The sequence below is a fragment of the Pelmatolapia mariae genome, linkage group LG4 (assembly GCF_036321145.2).
Source record: "Pelmatolapia mariae isolate MD_Pm_ZW linkage group LG4, Pm_UMD_F_2, whole genome shotgun sequence".
NCBI classification, from domain to species: domain Eukaryota; kingdom Metazoa; phylum Chordata; class Actinopteri; order Cichliformes; family Cichlidae; genus Pelmatolapia; species Pelmatolapia mariae.
The window spans coordinates 22,954,085-22,973,708 of record NC_086230.1 but is presented as its reverse complement, the minus strand read 5'-3'; the positions used below and the strand labels follow the sequence as shown (position 1 = coordinate 22,973,708).

General features: G+C 41.9%; 1 protein-coding gene across 5 annotated transcripts in view; it reads right to left on the bottom strand.

Annotated features, from left to right (window-relative positions):
* The window catches only part of aatka (apoptosis-associated tyrosine kinase a), a 31,570-nt gene that overhangs the window by 2,480 nt on the left and 9,466 nt on the right, over window positions 1-19,624 (bottom strand). For 3 of the 5 annotated variants that reach the window (XM_063471942.1, XM_063471943.1, XM_063471944.1), the window contains 10 exons: window positions 15,532-15,665; window positions 11,042-11,183; window positions 6,300-6,379; window positions 5,829-5,947; window positions 5,648-5,735; window positions 5,373-5,506; window positions 4,559-4,643; window positions 4,349-4,470; window positions 4,012-4,161; window positions 25-3,316 (listed from right to left, as the gene is read on the bottom strand). In XM_063471942.1, coding sequence (XP_063328012.1) covers window positions 25-3,316; window positions 4,012-4,161; window positions 4,349-4,470; window positions 4,559-4,643; window positions 5,373-5,506; window positions 5,648-5,735; window positions 5,829-5,947; window positions 6,300-6,379; window positions 11,042-11,183; window positions 15,532-15,665 — 4,346 coding nt within the window. Of the gene's footprint in view, window positions 1-24; window positions 3,317-4,011; window positions 4,162-4,348; window positions 4,471-4,558; window positions 4,644-5,372; window positions 5,507-5,647; window positions 5,736-5,828; window positions 5,948-6,299; window positions 6,380-6,825; window positions 7,572-11,041; window positions 11,184-15,531; window positions 15,666-19,624 lie in introns of those variants that run through there. The other 2 variants (XM_063471946.1, XM_063471945.1) reach the window with 2 other exon arrangements.

The following is a 19,624-nucleotide window of genomic DNA, read 5'->3' as shown; positions in this document are numbered from 1 at the left end:
CGTTGACCTATTAAAATATTGTACCTGGTCAAAAAGGAATACTGTGACATCATCAAAAAAAGACACCGCTTTTTTCTTCCTCTCCAACTCCTCACAGAAGGATTCGGTGAGCAGGCTGGGCATCTTCAGGAGGCTGCGGAGGTGTCTAGCCCTGCTGCAGTCACTCACCACCACCGGCACTGTGGTGAAATCCTCCTCACTCTCCTCACTGTCTTCATCTTGAATGTTGTAGGTCCTCAGCTCTTCATCAGACTCGCTATCATCCGAGTCATCTTCATCCTCTGCCTCCTCCAGTGGAGCTCTTACATCCTCTCCACAAAGCTCCAGCAATGATGAGGAAGTGGACAGGTCAAGAGGACCATTGGATTCTCCACACAAACTGTCTTGTGAGTCACATTCCTCTGCATCTATGTCCTCAAATTCGTCCTCATTTATTCTTGCACCATCCCCTCTGTCGTCTGTCTCCTCGTTGACATGACTGAATTCGGGTAGCTCCTCCTCCTCTGTGGAGCCATCACCATTTTCATTTTCTTTGGGGGACTCGTCATTGTCGTTGTTGGTTATGGTGGAGCCAGTATGCAATGACTGGGAATTGGAGCAGTCTTCTCTCCTGCTCCCCTCTTCCCGGGCATCCTGGACAGTGGAATTTGGCTCAGATCCAATGGCGGGGTTAAGCTCTGTGGAAGGTTCGTCTTCTGAGTGCTCTGTCTCCAACCCAAGATCATCATCTGCAGGGGCGGACTCTTTGGTCAGGCAGCCACCCATCTGTGGAGGAAATGGTGACAGCATAGACAACCCAGGGGTGGGAAGAGAATGGGGTGAACTATTGCCAGCCTCTGAGAGATTCACCAAAGCACAACTTTTGATGTGTCTCAGATTTGTTAAAGTTTCCCCATTGGCAAACTTCTTTTCTACAGCATGATTATTTCCTAAAAGGCTTGGTTTCTCAGCAGGGGGGTGAAAGTTACGTGGACCTGCAAAGAACTTACTGCTGTCCTCTTGGGGACTCCTCTCATCATAGTCAGAAAAATAGGCTGAGTCCCTGTAGGGGTTCTTCTCAGTTAGACTTTTTAACTGTACCTCTGAGTTGCTTGTGGAAGTGCAGACCCCTTGTCCTAAACCCACCTGCAAAACAAGCTCGGATTCTCCGCCCAGCCTAGGGCTCCTCTCACCACCCAGGGGATCTCCAAGCTCTTTAAAAATAAACTCTGGAGATTCGTTGTTCTCTGTGTCATAGCCGCTATCCAGTGATTTGGGCAGGACTGGGATATTGAAGGGATCAGGGCTTAAGGGGCTTGCCATTGATGAAAACAGGTTGTTGGTGTCTAAAGAGTCACCAGCTGCCTCTGGCTTCTTCTGCGGGCTGAGCTCTTCCTCCTCTATCTCAGCATAGTCGAGGTTGAAGTCTGCAAAGATCCCTGAAGTAATATCTGTAATGTCATCTTCTTCCTCACTGTAGTCACCAAGTTCAACCAGGCATATGCTGGAGTCTCTTACGCCAACTCCACTATCTAACGTTCTGCTTCTCTCAGGTGTCTCTGCATAGTTTAGCTTCTTGTCGCTCAGATCAAAAGATACTCCTGTCGAAATGCCCTCCCAGATCTTACTTCTCTGCTTATCTGACAGTTGTCCTGCTTGACTAGCCTGAGGCTTCCTAAAAGAGGATGGTGATTTTATGTGGCTTGCCTCAGGTATCATTTCAGAATACGTTCTCTCTCCATTAAGAAATGATTGCGTTTCATATTTTCCACCCTCTCTATCTCTGGTATTTATTCTTGCATCTGTGAGAGAATTGGTACTTTGCACATTATCTTTAGTTATGTTCCTTTCCACTTGAAAGGCATCTTCCTCTTTTTCTTGGTGGCATAAGTGAATGTATGAGCCTAAATCAGTTGGTTTGCTACAACTATTACAGTCAGATCCTCTTCCTCCTCCTTCTGAGGCACCACAAGACCTGGAGCTGTGGAAGGTTCTGGTGGTGGCTTTGGTTAAAGACCATAATTCAGTTGTGTTTGACTGACCGGTATACTGCAGATCCAGACAGCTGTCACTTCCACTGCCTGTCTGCCTTGTGTCAAAACTCAGGCTGTTATTGTTTGCAGAATGGTTTGAGATCCAGTTTGTGGCCTCTCCCTCGGAGAAAAGGTCATCCTCGATTTCTCCACTTCTCTGTTGACCCAAAAGCACGCCGTCAGCAGTTCCTGCATCAATTCCGATGTGGTTAACAATAGATAGTCTCTTTCTAAGATGACCTACCATATTATGGCAGCTTTCATTAACTGTGCTATGATTTGTGTTTGCTTCAAGGTAGGGATCACAGAACCCTAAGCTGGGGCTACTGACTGCTTGTGATAAACTGCGTGGGTTCTCTAACTGCTCCTTAGACTCTGCTGGCCTTTCTACAGAGTCACTGAGATTGGACGAAAGGCAATTTTGGGAGTGGCCTAATTGTGGGGGGCTGGTGCTGTATATGTGTCTGAGCAGTGGTTCCCTGGTTAGTTGGTTAGTGGGACTTGAATCAGAGTCATAGGCAGTGGATTTGATGTTATCAGCAGTAGACCAGTATGCACTGGGTTGTGCTGTGGTTGAACAAGTTTCACTCTCAGATAACAATCTACTGTCACTGACTTCTAATCCTGGGCTGTAGTCCACAATGCTGTCATCCAGGTTAATGTTACACTCTACTGGTTCCTCTATGCGAATGTAGTACTCACTGCTGACTGAGGGGCTGTGGGCACTCAATACTGGAACCACACTCGGGTGTTGGGGTTCATAATAGGATGGGGACATGCTTGAGGTAAGGCTATCAGTCTTGCAGCCCCCTGTGGTGCTTCCCTTGCTTGAATAGTAGATATCCTGGTAATGTGGGTTCCCTTGGCCCAGTGGACCACTGGTGGAGGAGGAGCAGTAGGGTTGCTCAGCTCGGGCCTGCTCCCATTTGTATTCAAAGTTGAGACCATGGCTGGTCTCTGTGACAGTCAGTAGGTCATCACCTGTGTCAGAGTGGAAGCTGTCAGAGAAGTGCTCCAAGAGGGGGAAGGAGGATGAAGCAGAGGAGGCCAGCTCCACTGCTTGAGTTTGGTCTGTATTAGGGGCATCAGCTGAGGCTGGTGTAGGGGTTAGAACTAGAGCTGTGGATGTAGCTGTGTGAGAGGTGCTGCCAAGCAAATTGGGTCTCAAGGCATTCCAGCGTTGCTCAAAGTCTTCCTCAGCTTCACTGGAGCCTTTGGCACACAAGTATGTGACCAGAAGGTGTACTTCCTCACTGCTGGGTCTCAGCTCTGGCTGCAGCCAGCAGAACTGCATTACCTCGTACCTGAACGGAGAAGAGGGACCGAAAAGACCACACACCTTAAGGCTGAAAAACACTTATTGGTATCTTAAGATATTTTTGTTAAAAAAAGAAGAAAAATTCAGAAGCAACATTTTAAAAAAAGGTAATATAAGGAGAACTTCAAAGTCAGCACTTTATAGCAACACCTAGCACTTATTTACTGCACTAGTCAATAGCATATACAGCATAGTATATGAAGGAGGTGCAGTGGAGATGCTGACACAGTTAGAAGATGTTTATGCTTTTCTTTGTGCATCTGTGTGGCTTCTCAGTGTTTGTACCAAATAGTTTAATTCCTTAGGGAGCAATTTTGAAATAAAAAATAAATAAAAAACAATATCTGGCAGGCTTCCCAGGTAAAGATGAATGAGGTGATTCAGATCTGGTCGATGCCAAGGGGATCATAAAGAATAGGGAGAGTATTGATCATCTGCCCTTGGTAGCAAAGACAAATGTTGCTACAATGGACTTGTATCAAAATAAATAAAAAAGATATAAAACAGGAAAAATAAGGTTGTTAGAAACTCATTGGTCAGTTTGAACTGAAGGCTTACTAGCATCTAGAATCTATTTTGTGTGGCATCACTAATGTATAAGCTACTAGTCTTTTCTGAGTGTCAGTATTCACTGTATGTACAGTAGGTTCTCCTGAGTGTAGTTATGTGTGGATATCTTACCAGCGGTCAGCCAAGGGGAACTGGAGCTGGGGTTTGGGTAGTTTAAGCTGCTGTTCCTTCACAGCATATGTCAAGACCTGTCTGTCAGAGTAGTGTCTATACGGCTGGTTTCCCAGCTCAAACAACTCCCACAAAGTTACCCCGAATGACCTGAAACACACAAAGAAATATTTTAGGTTGGTCAACTCACATATTCCGGATAGAAAATGTTCCAAACAAACTGTTCAAGTCATTCGGTAACCCTTCAGATGGCTTGCCTTAAGTATGTGTGAACTCAAACTGTAGTTTTGATAATCTGCAATAAAAGCTCCCATTTCTCTCCCTTTACATAACTCACCATATGTTGCTGCTTTTGGTTTGGTCAACAACCAACAGGTTTCCATGGACCTCGTCTATGAGTTCAGGTGCAATCCAGCGCAGGGGTACCCAAATCTGGTCTTGTGTTATATAATAGTCATCCTACAGAATTTTAAAAAAAAACATATATTGAGTACTAGGAGCATTACTAGCAGTCTTTAAAAATTACAGATATTTAAAAAAAACTGACCTTGTACCGACTGTGAGAAAGTCCATAGTCTCCAATCTTAACTGACATTTCTGATGTTAGGAGGCAGTTTCGCAAGGCCAGATCACTGTTGAAAATAAAAAAACAACCAACCCCCCCAAAAACTGTTAAATAGAGATTTCTAAAAGAATGCCACTTTTATTCAGAAAGACGCACTATGTGCAACAATGTAGCTGTTATTGTTTTCACCTAATTAACTCTCTGTCCATGTGTGTGTTATGGTGAGGGGGCTTTGTCTAAGCCTGTTCCTTAATAATTTAACTTTTTGGTATTTTCATGTTTAAAAAAATGTTTCTCCTGCGATCTGATCTAGTTTAAAAAAATTGCAGCTGAAGTATCTTGACAAGAGTCTGGGGTGATTTTTCTTTTAACCTGCACTAGAATGTTGGCACTTCTTTTTTTACTGCAACATACAGTAATGTTGTCAGTTAAAATTCAGTGATAAATGACAGAATTATACAATTAGAGTAACATACATATCACCTAAGTGCGTAAACACACTCACAAATAAGTCAGTAAGTGGAATCTCACCTCCTCCACAATGGGAGCTTTCAGCCTGGCAGTCACTAATTGGTTGCTATGGCCACCACCACTGCATGGATGGTGGAGTGAGAGCGAGAGGGGCTCGCCCCCAGCAACAAAATCACTGATGCTGGAGTTTGTGACAACTACTCAGGCAGCACCAGGATGTTGTTGCCAGGAGAGACCAACAGGTGGCGCACAAACCATTCAAGTAGATTCTTCCTTTTAAAGCTCAAATTGCAGAAGGTAAAGGGAGCGGGACTGACACACATACCTGTGGATGAAGTTGTTTTTGTGAAGGTGCAGAAGCCCTGAAGCAATGTCACATGCCATTCTCTGGAGGATCAATGGGTCAGGTGTCTCAGAATCAGCTACTTGACAGCTGTGGAGGTAACTCTTCAGATCACCCTAAGAGGGGAAAAAATATGAGAACATGAGACACACTGACTTTTCTTTGATTCTGCAAACAAAACTAAACAAAGCTAGAAATTTAAAAAAATATATGTGAAGGACTGAACAAACAACGTTGGTCATTAAAATGTGTCTTACCATAGGGCAAAACTCCATGACCAACAGAAAAGGAGTAACCTCTGTACATTGTGCCAAGCACTGCAAGAGGGCAGGGTGCTGGAGGGTCCTGTGAGACAATTTTAGAAGGTATGATTGTGCAAAGACCATACCGGTAATAAAATAAAAACGTGTGGAGTTTCTGAAGTTTGATAAAACTGACCGGTATGGCTGGACCTCTTCAAGAAATTGCATCTGGTCCTGGACACTGGCACTGGCCTTCAGCTCCTTCACCACCACCTGGGTGGTGCTGAGGCCTGCATTGACCTCGCCCAGCAGAACCTGCAAGATTTAGCCAGCATCGATAAACTGTAGATTTAGAAACCAAAGTAAACATAAAGTAGGAATGGAAATAGTGTGCGAAACAATCCAGGAAGCAAGGTAAATTGTAGGGAATCTAATGTGGCTGTGTATTTCAACTCTTCTCCTGTGGAATAAACTCCCCGATCGAATTAGCCTCACTGGAGGATTCAATATAAGAGTAGAACACATTTTAAAAAACAGTTCTTATGTTAAGGAAGCTGCTGTTTAAACTAGAATATTGAAAAAGTAATATTGAGTGCAAAGGTGTTTAAAATCTCTCTATCTAAAAACTGACTGTGCGTATGCTTTCAGAACTAAATAAAAATTTTACCTTGCCAAACCAGCCATTTCCAATCTCCTTCAGATAGAGCAGACTGTGGCGTCCAAGGTCTGATGATTTCAGCAGTTGGACTGGAAAAGAGCAATAAGAAAGACATACAGTAAGATTACTGTCAGACAGGAAGAAAATGACAGCTTTAGCATCAAAGAAGTGACTAAGAGAAAAGAAATCTTACAAGAACAATTTTCAACGCACTGAACGAGGTAAACAAGAGAAAAATCGAAAGTTAAGAATGCTGTCTGCAGAAACAAAAAGAAGCTGAGCTCCACAGCAGAGAAAAAGAAAACTGAAAACACAGATAAGGCAAAAATACAGAAACCTCTCTGAGCAAAAGAATACATTTCCTAAATAAAATGCCACATTTACTGAAGAGAAGCTTGCCTGAAGCCAAATAAATGTTTTACTTTCCATATAAATTAAATTGCCCTTTAAGAACAAAGAATTATTTTGTCACGACACAAATTGCAGAAACACCATAATTCTACAAATCATCCGTCTTATGCACAAAATCAAATACCTCCATGGATCTTCATATTTTAAGTATGAAGATGTTGAAAGGAAGATGATGATGGAGCAGCGGAGCGGCCAGCCACTCTGAGCACCGTCACAGCGACTGAGTCCGAGTCCCAGGCTGAGATGAAGTACTGGTTCAGAGTGTGAGAACCAAGAGCCCGTGGCCCCGGCCCCAGCCCCAGGCAACTTAGCCTCATTGTGTGTATGTGAGAAGGAGCCCACGGTCACAGTGTGTGTGTGTGAGCGCCTCGGCAGGATTTAACCCTCCGAGCCCTTGCACAGCTGAACAAGCTCACCGCGTTGCCTCTCCCCATCTCCATCGAGCTCATCCTCCAACTGGGACACATACAAAAACACATACTGTCCTCATCTAAAGCTCTCCAGCTGTCGAGCAAAGGCCGAAATCCCTGGTTCCTATATAGGCTTCCAGCTACAGTACACAGAAGAGCAGACAATCTTTTAGTCCGATCTACTGAACAAAAAAAAAAGAGATGAGATGAGATTTCTGCCCTGGTCACCAAGATCTTCTGGTCATGTATCCCGCCTGATGTGACTGTCACGTATGTTGGTTGTGTGCCGTTTGACACGCCACCTCTATGTGCAGCTTCAAGACACCCAGTAGTGACATAAGGTCCACATAATGCCCCCTATCACCCAGGACAGCAGCATTCCTCAGCCAAACATGACACAAACACTGCTCTGTCCACAAAAAAAGACCTCTGTCATACGCATTCACCACCCCTATCTCTCTGCTCTTAGGTCCTGGTGCATGCCACCACCCTTCCCCTGTCTTTCCTCATTCTGTCACAGACCCCTCACTGTATTCTCCTCATAATGCCAGTCCTCCGCTTGCGCGTTCCATGGACGTTTTAGCCAGGCCTTATGCTCCCCCACTGCCCAGCCGGTTTAAAACAGGCCCATTGTTTGGTTCGCTCACTCACACACACACACTCACAGTGTCTCCTGGTACCCAGTGCACCAAACACACACTTGCAGACACACACACACACACACACACACACACACACACACACACACACACACACACACCCACACACACACACACACACACACACACACACACACACACACACACAAAAGTGGCACACAAGGCCCATTCTCCACTGGAACGCTGGACAGAGGTTGTGTCACAGTGATAACAGAACAACACTTCTCCACCCCAGCCTCCAAGCCTCCACTACCCCTGCTCGACAGAGCGACAGAGAGAGAGAGAAATTAAGAAGTCATATTATTCCAATTGTGGAATTTATGAGCGTGAGTGTGCATTCTTGTCCTACTATTGGCATTTCTTGAAAAGATGCAACTGAAAATACATGCTAACAGTTTAAACATGGACTTTGAGTCAGCTTTGAGCTTCTATAGGGAGTCTGAAAGTTTGACATGATCTGTTAGACAAAAGATTAGAGCAACAAGTGGAAAAGAAGAACTCTCAGATGGTTAAAGGCAAACAATGTGCTGTGTGTTCAAACTGATGTATGGGTTCATATAGAAAATATCATCCATGCCTGGTGTATAAAATATACTACTGGTATTTTCTTACCAGTAGTGAGGATGATTCATTCACCCCATGCATGCTAGTGTGAGGGTAGGCAGTTTATGACATGTGAAGGAGCTTCTGATGATTATGTATGGGTAACAACAAATGTAAAACATCTATTCAGAAAAACCAAAAATATCAACTTTAAAGGAAATATACATTCTGTGTGTCTTCAGTGCTTAATTGTGTGAAATATACATGTAAAAAAGTAAATCCAATAGTACAAAAGGTTCAACTATTTATAAAGAGGAATGAGTCATAGAGTGTTCTCCCTCTGAATCACTGGAAGGAGTCAATATCACTCTTTTCATGATCTCGCCTTTCGCCATTTACCCATTCCTCACCCTGCAACACCTGGACCAATCATACAGCAGTAGCTATGGGGGAAAGAGGCGAGAATAGTGATTGGCTGTGAGCCTGAGGCTGCCTTGTCCAATCATTGCTGGCGCTTACATCCTGGGACGCTGAGCAGCAACTCACCTCCCTTCTAGCTGAGCACAGTGCAGCGCGCACAGCCAGTGAGTCATACAGGGTGAGGCACTTTGAGCACCCAGGATCTGACTTGCACTGAGATCGACAAATATATACACGTCACATCAAGGCAAAAGCACACTTGAACATCCCGCGTCTGAGGTAGAATGTCGTGAAATAACACAAATATAGAATTATCAACTAAAAATAGCAAAATAATATGAAACACTGTTCTAAAATTAGATGATAAAAACAGAAAAAAACAAACCGCATTCATGTGCTGGAACATGGATTTAACCTTCATCTCACTGCCTGGGTTCCATGCAGATCACAGAGCAGTAATTTTTGACATATCTCACTTTTTCTCATATTTTCATGACTTTTTTAGGCAATTTGTTCCTAATGATTCCACGTCCCTGTTTTCTATTTTTGCTTTAATTAGTGCTTTTTAAAAATACATATGTTTTGGGGTCTCAGGAGACCCCAATTACACCTAAGCAGTTTAAAAAAAAATAAAACTATTTATTTAGTCAATGTTTGCCATGAGTCCCAAATGGGAGTATCACACAGTTTTAACAGAGGCGGAGGCACTCTAGCAGTGATTTTAAAGAAGAAAAACTCAGATGTCATTGCCAGACAGAAACTTATCAGAACATTGGAGACATCACCGTCTACATGTCTACCTGAGACAAATAGATGCCCTGGTCCTGCCACATATGAAAAGGAGGGCTGATACTGTTGCATTGCAAGCCTCAATCTTAGCAGCAATGACTCCCCTGGGCAAAACTCCATCTGCTGATGTGACTGTGAAATGCTAGGCTGGACAATCTAAAAGGTGTTACCTTTGCTGCTGAAATATAGACAGGAAAGCAGAAACTGTTTGCTTCCCCTGTCACAAGCCAACATGCCCTGAGCAAAGCATGAGGCTAATTGGGTGCTACAGTGTAACTGCCTGGATTTTGTGTTTGTTTTTTGCTAGTTCCAGTCTCTGTTCAACTGCAGTTAGAGTCGGTTTACATTTCCAGCAATAAGTCAGACTTGCTTCAGTCGGTGTTGGTCGATTCTGTTCATGGACAGAATTTCTGGGTGCAGCCGGGGTGTGGAGGGTGTCAGGTTCAGTGGTCTCAGGATCTCGTTTCTGTTTTTCGCAAATGATGTGGTTTTGCTGGCTTCATTGAGCCATCACCTTTGAGTTCATTTTGGGCCTGTTTGCAGCCAAGTGTGAAATGGCTGGGATGAGAATTAGAAGCTCCAAGTCTAAGGCCATAATTCTCAGCTGGAAAAGAACAAGCGGCTGCCCCAAGTGCAGCAGTTTAAGGTATCTTAGTGTTTGTACACGAATGAAGGGAGAGTGAAGGAGGAGACTGACAGATAGATAGGTGAAATCTTTGCAGACACTGAGCATGTAAGTGAATCTGTCAGTTTAATGGTCAGTGTAAGTTCCTACATTCTCGTATGGTTATGAGCTCTGGGCAGTGACAGAAAGAAAAAGATCACGGATGATAATGTGGATTTTATTTGGGACTTTAGAAACAACAACTAATAGTAACGTTGCAATTAAAATAATTGACTTTTTTCTTTAGATTACATTGTTTATATAACTAATAATGCTTTGAGTAGCAATAAGATGTGATACTATCATTATTTTGCTATTATATTTGCCTCTTGGAGTAAATTGCAGGGTTTTTGTTTTTTGTTGGGGGTTTTTTCGTCTTTGTTTGTTTGTCGCATCAGTCCATGTATGTTAAATATGTTGGCAGGATGAGGGTTGAAAAGACTGCTGTAGCAGTCTCATACAATGGGGTTAGGTCAGATCCCTTTTTTACATTTGCTAAATTATGCAGCAGGTCAATTTCTATATATGCTGCACAGTAGTTAGATATCGCTCTTTTACTGAAACACAGGGTAAGGGAGAAGAAACAAATAAAAGACTAAAAATGAAGAAGGCCAACTAAGCTTGGCAGAATTTGCTCAGTTTATATCTTCTACATGAATAAAACCAGTGAGATGTTCCATAATCCACTTGAGAAATGTAGCCTTTGTTACATCTCTTAGAATGGCTTAAAAGAAGTAATGGAGGTCAAGAGGACTGAAAAAAAAAAAACACCAAGCAAACGCAAGTTCATAGTTCAAATACTCCAATACATCACCTAGAAGTGTTATTTGTGTATGCTGTTGTGCAGTTTCTTACTGGATCTGCCAGGTTGTTTGGAGACAGGCAGGGAGACCTCAGTGAGTGGAAGGATGTAAACCTCGGGGCCATTCTGGGAGGAAGGCGAGGCCAGGGCGGAGAGATCTGCCTGGTACTCCTCTCCCTCTGTGTTTTCAAACTCCTGGCGCAAAGAAACACGCTGGGATTAGTCATCCACTCACAGTCGTCCTTCCACTGAAATAGTGGGAGACAATGGTTCAACTGTGAAGACATTCAAATGCACTGAGGCACTTCCACCTACCCATATACATTAGTCATGTACATTGTAGGGTGCATTGTGTGGGACGCTGTGGGGGAACACATAAATGCATGCCACTATTCAAACCGTATACACAAAGCCTGTCTTTATTTCCTCCCTCCAGTGTATTTACTTTCTTAAACAGCTGAACATCAGAAACATAATTCTTATTTTCAGGTTTTGTTTTTTGTTTTTTTTCATTTACAGAGAAAGAAACTTTGTTGTTGAGTACATTTTATCTCATAGAGACTTGTTCTAATAGATTTAACTTTGAAAATTACATCAGGATTTGCACTAAAAGGCCTCATGGGAAACAACTGTGTTCTGATAGCTGTGAGATTTAAACTGTGCTATTACATCTGCCACTACAGTGTTTGAATGATCTCAGTTTTTCCTGGTGTTTCCGTCTGCACAGTTTTATGCGACGCAGTCTGTATTGCACACTACACACAAAAAAGCTATTCACACAGTGTACACTGAGCCACTATAGCACATTAGGAGGAAAAGGAAGAGCATATAATCAGCTATAAAAAACAAGCAAACAAACAAAATACTAATCCCGTCCTCAAAGAGGCAAAACTCATGGAAGATGATGATCCTCTCTTTCCATTTGCTATACACCATATCCCATATCTTCCACTCTGCCACTTATACTTCATCCTAAAAATGGACTCTCTGGTCTGCTGCAGTGTCCTTGCACTTCAGCTGCTGTAGCTTGTCCCTACTCTCTCCCAAAATGTATGTATAAATACTGCTGATATTAAACCAAGAGGCAGATCTGTATGGACTACTTGTCTTTTACTGGCCAGTAGGAACACTTAGCACTTGCAAATGACAAATCCTGCACTGCTGTTTACATGTAGTTGCCTCTCTTCACCTTCTGCTGCATGCATATAGTTTCAAAATATGCACTGTGTTCATTCACCCAATAGGTAGAATTTATTGTTTGGTAATTTACAAACAAGGACCACCATTATTGATACAATTGCTAAAAATACTGAGTGAAAAAAACAACCAAACAAACAACAGTAAATAAACAGTAAAGTAGAAAAACTGTAGTCTAATATATATAATGGGAAAAATTGGTTTCATCAGGATATGTAAAAATAACTGAATAAAGCAAGAGTCTCACGTGTGTTCCATTAATTTATTGTTCAGAGCTTTTTCTCCAGCAGTTTCAGCCTAACAGCAACCTCTGAAAGGTTAATATACTCCATGCATTGCACATATGACTGCATTTGAAAATTTCAAATTAATTTTAAGGAAATTCCCATTCAAATCTATTTTCCCTAAAAAAATAATTCCAATAGGAACCCTAAATGTTTAGCATATGTTTGAGAGATCTCTGAGTCAATCAACCAGAACAAAAGTCCAAAATGGCTTGTGAAAAATTGTACCTTGCTGCTGATGCATATTATCATAAATCCCAAAACACAATAAAGATGGTCACATGCTGAGACTTAGTCATTATCATAAGGAGCAGACAAATGACTGACATGTACGTTCTGACATCCCTTATTGGTTAGTTAGCTAAAGCAAAAACAAAAACCATCGATGCATTCTCTATTTAATTAACCCGTAACAAGCACCTGTTAATTGTAGCAACCACTGATGTAAAGAAACAGTAAAGAGAGAGCTGGAAGAAATTAGAAAGGATGATATTAAGCTGCAGGTTGAATATTTGAATGGCTGTGTGTGTGTGTGTGTGTGTTATTCAACATGTGTTATAAAACACTAATATGTACATAGGAATGTGTGTGTGTGTGTGTGTGTGTCTTTCTCATTGAGCAGAACCATCTGCCACTCTCCTCCGAGTGAAGTGTGAAAGCGAGCACCTGGCTGTGAGTCAGCGTTGCACAGCTCCCCAGAGAGCCTTCAGTTTAGAAAGCACTTAATACCCAGCCTCGCACTACATGCACCAGTAAGAACACTGCGATGAAGAGGAATAATGAAGCTTTTTGGACGGTGCAACAGTGCAGCTCTGCAGTCCCACAACACTGCACACCTTACAAGCGAGCTGTTGAGAGGGACAGACAGGGGGACCGCTTAATCATGATGTGATACCTGGTGTTAACCTAAGAAACAGAGATAAATATTTGAAAACATCTGCGCTCTAAAATCGAAATACATCTCCCTTAACAAGAACTTGGCTTGTCTTCATATGCAATGTCTGTCATGTCCTTGTGCAAGACACTGACTCGTTGGGACGGCTGTTTAGTAGCCCTATTTCCATCCTGAACTCTGATGACATGGTGCTGGAAGACAATATCCCTGCAGGAATCAATAGTTCTATATTGGTTTATCAACCCGGCTGAAAGACGAAGCTTTGCTTTGTCAAGAAAAACAAATCAGCTATTGTATGATGGTGTTTTAGCAGCTTAAGCCATCTTTGTGTCGTTAGGGCCAGTGAAAAGTAGACACAGACTGAGGCTTCCACTGTTCCTGCTGGTTATTAAACTACGTTTTCTCATAATGAGGCTGAGGCGATCTGGCATGGGAGAGACAGACTTTGCCACACACACAAACACACACACAAACACACTTATCCACTAATAGGAAAAGTTCCGCAGTTGTTAAAGGTACCTCTCTATGCAGTGCTCATTAGTGACACTGTTGTCCCTGCAGCATGTACCTACTAGAGGCAGTTCCCATTGATTCTCATCACATATAGTACATACACAAGGAACAAGCAGCTCGGCTCTAATCCCCACTCCTGCACTGTCCTCTGCTTTCTACAGCTATCTAATCAACAACAACAATGTCGAACACAGGTTTCATCCTCCCATTTGAATACTGTAATTGAATTTGCTCAAGTAATTACAAATAAAGACACTGTTGTCCAGCCCTGACTGGACAACAGTGTCTTTAGCTAAAAACAGTTACAGACAAATATACCTAGACAAAATGAAAACATATTGCAACACTTCTTCCATAAAACAAACAGCATGCTCATAAGAAACTTGTAATGGCAAGAAGCAGGCACGGCAGCGACTTGAGAGTTACTCCTCCCTCTCTCCTTCTTTCCATATGCCCCCTGCCTGTGTCAGTCACTGTTAGCCCTCATCAGCTGCTCAGTTCAGCGCTGATGTTTGACACAGCATGACTGAGTCATGCTGGCAGCCAAAGGCAACACACAGACAATGTGTGCCAGTGTGGAATTGGTAAGAGTCTTCCACTTTCATACAATGAGATAATAGTCCTTAGCAAGACTAAAACACTTAAGGTGTGCTTTACTGAGGCAGAAAGAGAGAGACTTCACTTCAATTAATTAAATCAGTACAGAACCCTTTTTTTTTTTTGAGGAAAAAGGGAAACAGGAACAATAATTTGTTTACACACATGCCAACATAGATGTAAGGCAAAAACACAGTTTGTATAAATTCTAACAAGCTTGGAAGTCAATAATTGTTAGGACCATTTTTATTCGTCATCACAGTTTTTTTCAGGAAAAATTCAGTTCAATTCAGTGGTATTAAATAGCACCATATCACAACAGTTGCCTCAAGGGGCTTTACATTGTAAGGCAAAGACCTTACAATAATGCAGAGAATACAGGCTTCTTAAAGGACATTCAAAGCTATCCTTTAGGCACTGACAGCCTTGTGTTCCATGATGGGTAGCGTTCCACTGGCTGTTTTTCTACTCAGGTATGCTTTTACTGCATGGGTAGTACGTAACTGACATGCTGAAAAACAAAGCTGCTGCCAATCGAATGCTTTCTAGACAGCATTGCATGCTGGATCAAAATCTTTGTGTTCGGAATTGCATCAATTTTGACAAGGTCCCGAAAACCCCTGGCTGAAAAGTCTCCACCAAGTTTTACTGATGGCTGTACACAATCAGTGTTGTACCTTTCTCCTGACCCTCTTCATATATACTGACAGTGACGTGAACCAAAATTTCAAATTTGGATTCATTAGTCCATCAACCTATTGCCACAGATTTTGAGCCAAGTTCTTTTGTAATTTGGCTTATCTAAGCCTTTTCTTTGTGTTTCCCTTCCTTTAGAATGGAAGCCATGTGTGTGTGGACACTAGAAGTGTGTTACTTTAAATGCATAAAATCTAACAAACTTCAGCAGAAACAAAAACAAGTTTCCTTTTTTTCCCCCTTCTTTCTTTTATTTGTTACTCAGCTAACTCGCAGATCATCATATTCCCTGGACATCTACTGACTCCATAGAGTTCGTGATACTCTCACTACGTCCAGTTGGGGGCAGCAGGGAGCTCACCTTGAAGCCAATGTCTCCCTTCTTGCAGCAGAGGCAAGCCAGCATGAGGAAGACGAAGGTGAAGAGGCCAGAAAAGGAGACAGCTACCACTGCCAGAGATGAAGGCCAAGACAGCTCGCTCAGTGGAGCCCCATCTGCAACATCAGAAGATAAAGCGAGTGTTAAAAGCATGGAACCAGAGATCAGATGGTAAACTGTAGTCATACAGGAAATTAAAACCAAAGCGCAGATAGAGGTGATTTGTGAATGTTTATGGGCAAGCTTGATGAAAGAAGCATGACTCCTCATTAGCATTTCTTCCTCAGTTTCCTATTCATCTCCATAGACTGTGTAGAAAGCAGGCTGCCGTAGATTAATTACAGTGGTTACGATGTACTCTGAGTCATAGAAGCTGAAAGTTTTAAACCGCCCACCAAAACAATTACTGCTAAATAAATTAATAAAGCGGCAGCAGAGTAGGAGTAATGGCTCATTCTATTTCAGTGTAAAAAACGATGATGAAAATGCTGACTGTGTACTTTTAATGCGCTTTGCGACTTCTTCAATACCGCCCAAACTGCTCTCAAAGGAGTGTTTGGAACTAAAGTACAACTAAAAATTAATTCTGTTAAAGTAATTGATTTCCATTAAACCACGGCAAAATGTTTGTGGCCACAATCTGCTGTGTTGTTCCTGTATGCATATATGCAGCACACATGTGGTAGTTTGTCTTTCAGCCTGTAGTAACTTAGAAAAGGCCAGAGGGGCCAGATGTCAGAGTTTGGCGCATCTACATAAGCTGATTTACAGCGTTAAACCTGCTGCCAGCACAGATGGAAGAGACAAAGGAAGAAGGAGAGACAGAGGAAGAGAGACAGAGAGTCTGTGAAAGAAGGCTTGGAACAGATGCAAACATGCAGGCATGAATTAGCAGTATTCTTTCCACATAGCTCAAGACATTTATTCAATAATTTTTTACTTTCTTCTTCTTTTTTAAAAATCTTTCTTCATGACATCTACACAGACACACAGCAACAAAACTTTATACACCTTCAGTACTCAAACTACTGATCAGAGGAGAAAACATGCCGATATTATACTGTGTTGTACATATATGTTATTTCCTCTGTCCATAATTATGATAATCTCCAATTTCTTAAAGAGTACCTTGGTGGCATTTTCTTAACTAGAGATTTTCTGTATTAAAGAGCAATTCTCAGATTTTGGTAATAACCTTCAGGTTTACAGACGCTGTAATGATAAGATTTTTATTCCTTGCAATAGATGAATAAATGTCTTTCAGACTCAGTCTCTCCTGTCTGAAATGCAAGCACTGCATTAGAAAGTTTTATTAAACTGCCCGTGGTCACATCATTATGATGTGACTCAGAATAACGTTTTCAAATAGTGAATTTGCTATTGAGGCTGAAAAAACTTAACTTGTCATAAAAATATAAATTATATAAGCACACAACCTAAATTAAGGATTATAGTTAGATTATATATATAGATAGATATTGTATATTCAGTAAAAGGATTAGATGTTGTAGTCACTGATAATGCATTGCTTTAAATGGCTTTATAGTTTTATCTACAGTAGTTTATCTACAGTAACCCTGTAGCTTTCCTTTATATGTAAATCATGAATTCATCAGCCAGTTCAAGAAAAGGAGCAGAACTGTATTTAACTGTATTCAATCCATTTTCCTTTATTACTTTACAACTGTGATGTTAACACCTAAAAGCATACTCCAGCGCTGACTGGGATCACTGTGGTCTGTGATTCTTGTGCCTGGGTTTTTAACAGCTCCCTGACTAAGACCCAGCAGTCCAGACCCACTCGGCTGCAGGGAGCATACTCTTCCGGCCCTGACAGCTTTTCCAACCCAAACAGAACTACTCCAACCAAAGCTTAACCCTGAGGTCATGGCCACAAAGCCCTGTATACCCTCCATTTACATATACATGGAAGTGGACAGTGCAAACAGGCAGGGTTCCTATGTGAAGCCTGCTTTGAGAATTGCAGTGCATGAGTGTATATGTGTGGGCACTGACCCGCCAACACATCACCATGGTAACGTCCTGATGGCCAACACATATTAGTTGATTGGCTTTTACAGTGCGGTAAACCTCATGCCCCTTCCTTTTTGCTGATGCCTTGCCCGCTGAGAGAGGGTGTGTGTGTCTGTGTGTCTCACTATGTGAGAGCTTGTGAAGTGGAAAAGAAGGTGATTATGAAACTAAACAAAGCAGCGCCCTTTCTAGATCCACCACATACCACAACACACAGCCTGTGAGGGGGCTGATAGGGAAATAGGGGATGATCCTTAAAATGCCATCTTTTCAAGCCTTCTAATGTTCTAAGTATCAAGAAGCAAACCATAAAAGCAAAGGAAATATGCAATCTTTCCCTCTGTAACACAATATTAAACATTTCACCTGTGTTATTCTCACATTTATGGCAGAATTTTTATCTGCTCAACAGTTACTCTAAAGGATTACACTGTATACTAAAACATATGTACATGCACTGATTCATTACTCAATCCTTTTGCACAGAATTTTCTGCTGTCTCCTCATTACAAAACAACAAACAAACACAACCCATTATATCAAATAGGAATAAAATGTTGGGTGCTTTAGAATGCAAGAAAAATGCAACAAAATATTCTAAAAGCAACATGAAAATGTCAAGTGGTATTAAAAAGAATAAGAGTTAGCATTTTGCGTTAAGTTACTGCTGCACAATTTAGGTGCCGGCAGGGCTGGATTGATGGATGAATGTGGGGAAGGAGGAGTGAGTGGGGAGGAACCATGCTGTGCAGATGGTGCCAGAAACAGCAATGATACATGCTGAATCAGAGGGCACGGTGACTCAGAGCCCACTGAAGGACACAACATAAAACAGACATACACATGTTGTCACTTCTAAAGGAGACTATTAGTTGCCTGTCATCGTGTACAAGCCTGGGAGCTGATCAATTGGTCCTGTTTCTGCTTGCTACCAATAAACAGTTGGTTACAGTCCCCAGTCCCACAGCACACAAAGTACATATATATATATATATATATATATATATATATATATATATATATATATATATACATTAGGGGTGCAACGATACTCGTATCAATATTGAACCGTTCGATACAGTGCTTTCGGTTCGGTACGCATGTGTATCGAACAATACCAAATTTTTAATTTATTTTATCAACTTTTCTTCTGACGATGCTGTCTGTGTTGAGCGCTCAGTGGATCTGCGTTCGACTACTCCGCCTAGGCTGCACTGTCGAGCGCAGATCCACAGAGCGCAGCGCAAGCTAGCAAGACAGAAGCTTAGCTCATTGCAGCATGGCAAATTGAACCTCCCCCACCCTCATTCAGATCTGGCCTTTGGAACTATTTTGGTCTTCATGTGAAGTATGACCCTGAAGGTAAGCGCGTCATGGACAAAAGTAAAACAGTATGTCGGATGTGCCACGCAATGCTCAATTACATGGGTGGGAACTACTGCGTTAGCGCAGTTTGCTCGTTAACGTGTTGACGCCGTCCAGCCCCACGCACTGGGCGATCCGCGGTAGCTCGTTAACGGAGATTTGCCGTGTTGTGGCGTTAACGTCATTTCAGATTAACGCTGACAGCACTAGTGGGAACACAATGAATATGACTGCACATTTACTCCGACATCATCCTAGTGCAAAGACAAGTGGAAGCAGACAAAAACAACAAGCACGCATGCTACAAACTTTACCCGTGTCATTTAGACAGCCGTTAGCACATGATTCTCCTTATGGGGACCTGATATGTTTAATATGCTGCTGAGAGTGTACCCCAGAAGAAGCGTATAGTATAGCTTTTATTTTGGAAAGAGCCATTTCTCTGTAATAAACTCTCTTTTCCAAAGATGAGGGATTTCTCCATCAGATATTTATTTTTTTATTACTTTGTCGTTTCAGCAACATTAAATTTAAAAAATGTACTTTTGAGTTAAAATATATATTTATAATTTTAATAAATGACAAATTAAAAAAGCATGAACATTTTTTGTATCGAAAAAATATCGAACCCTGACACCAAAGTATCAAACCGAACCGAACCGTGAATTTTGTGTAT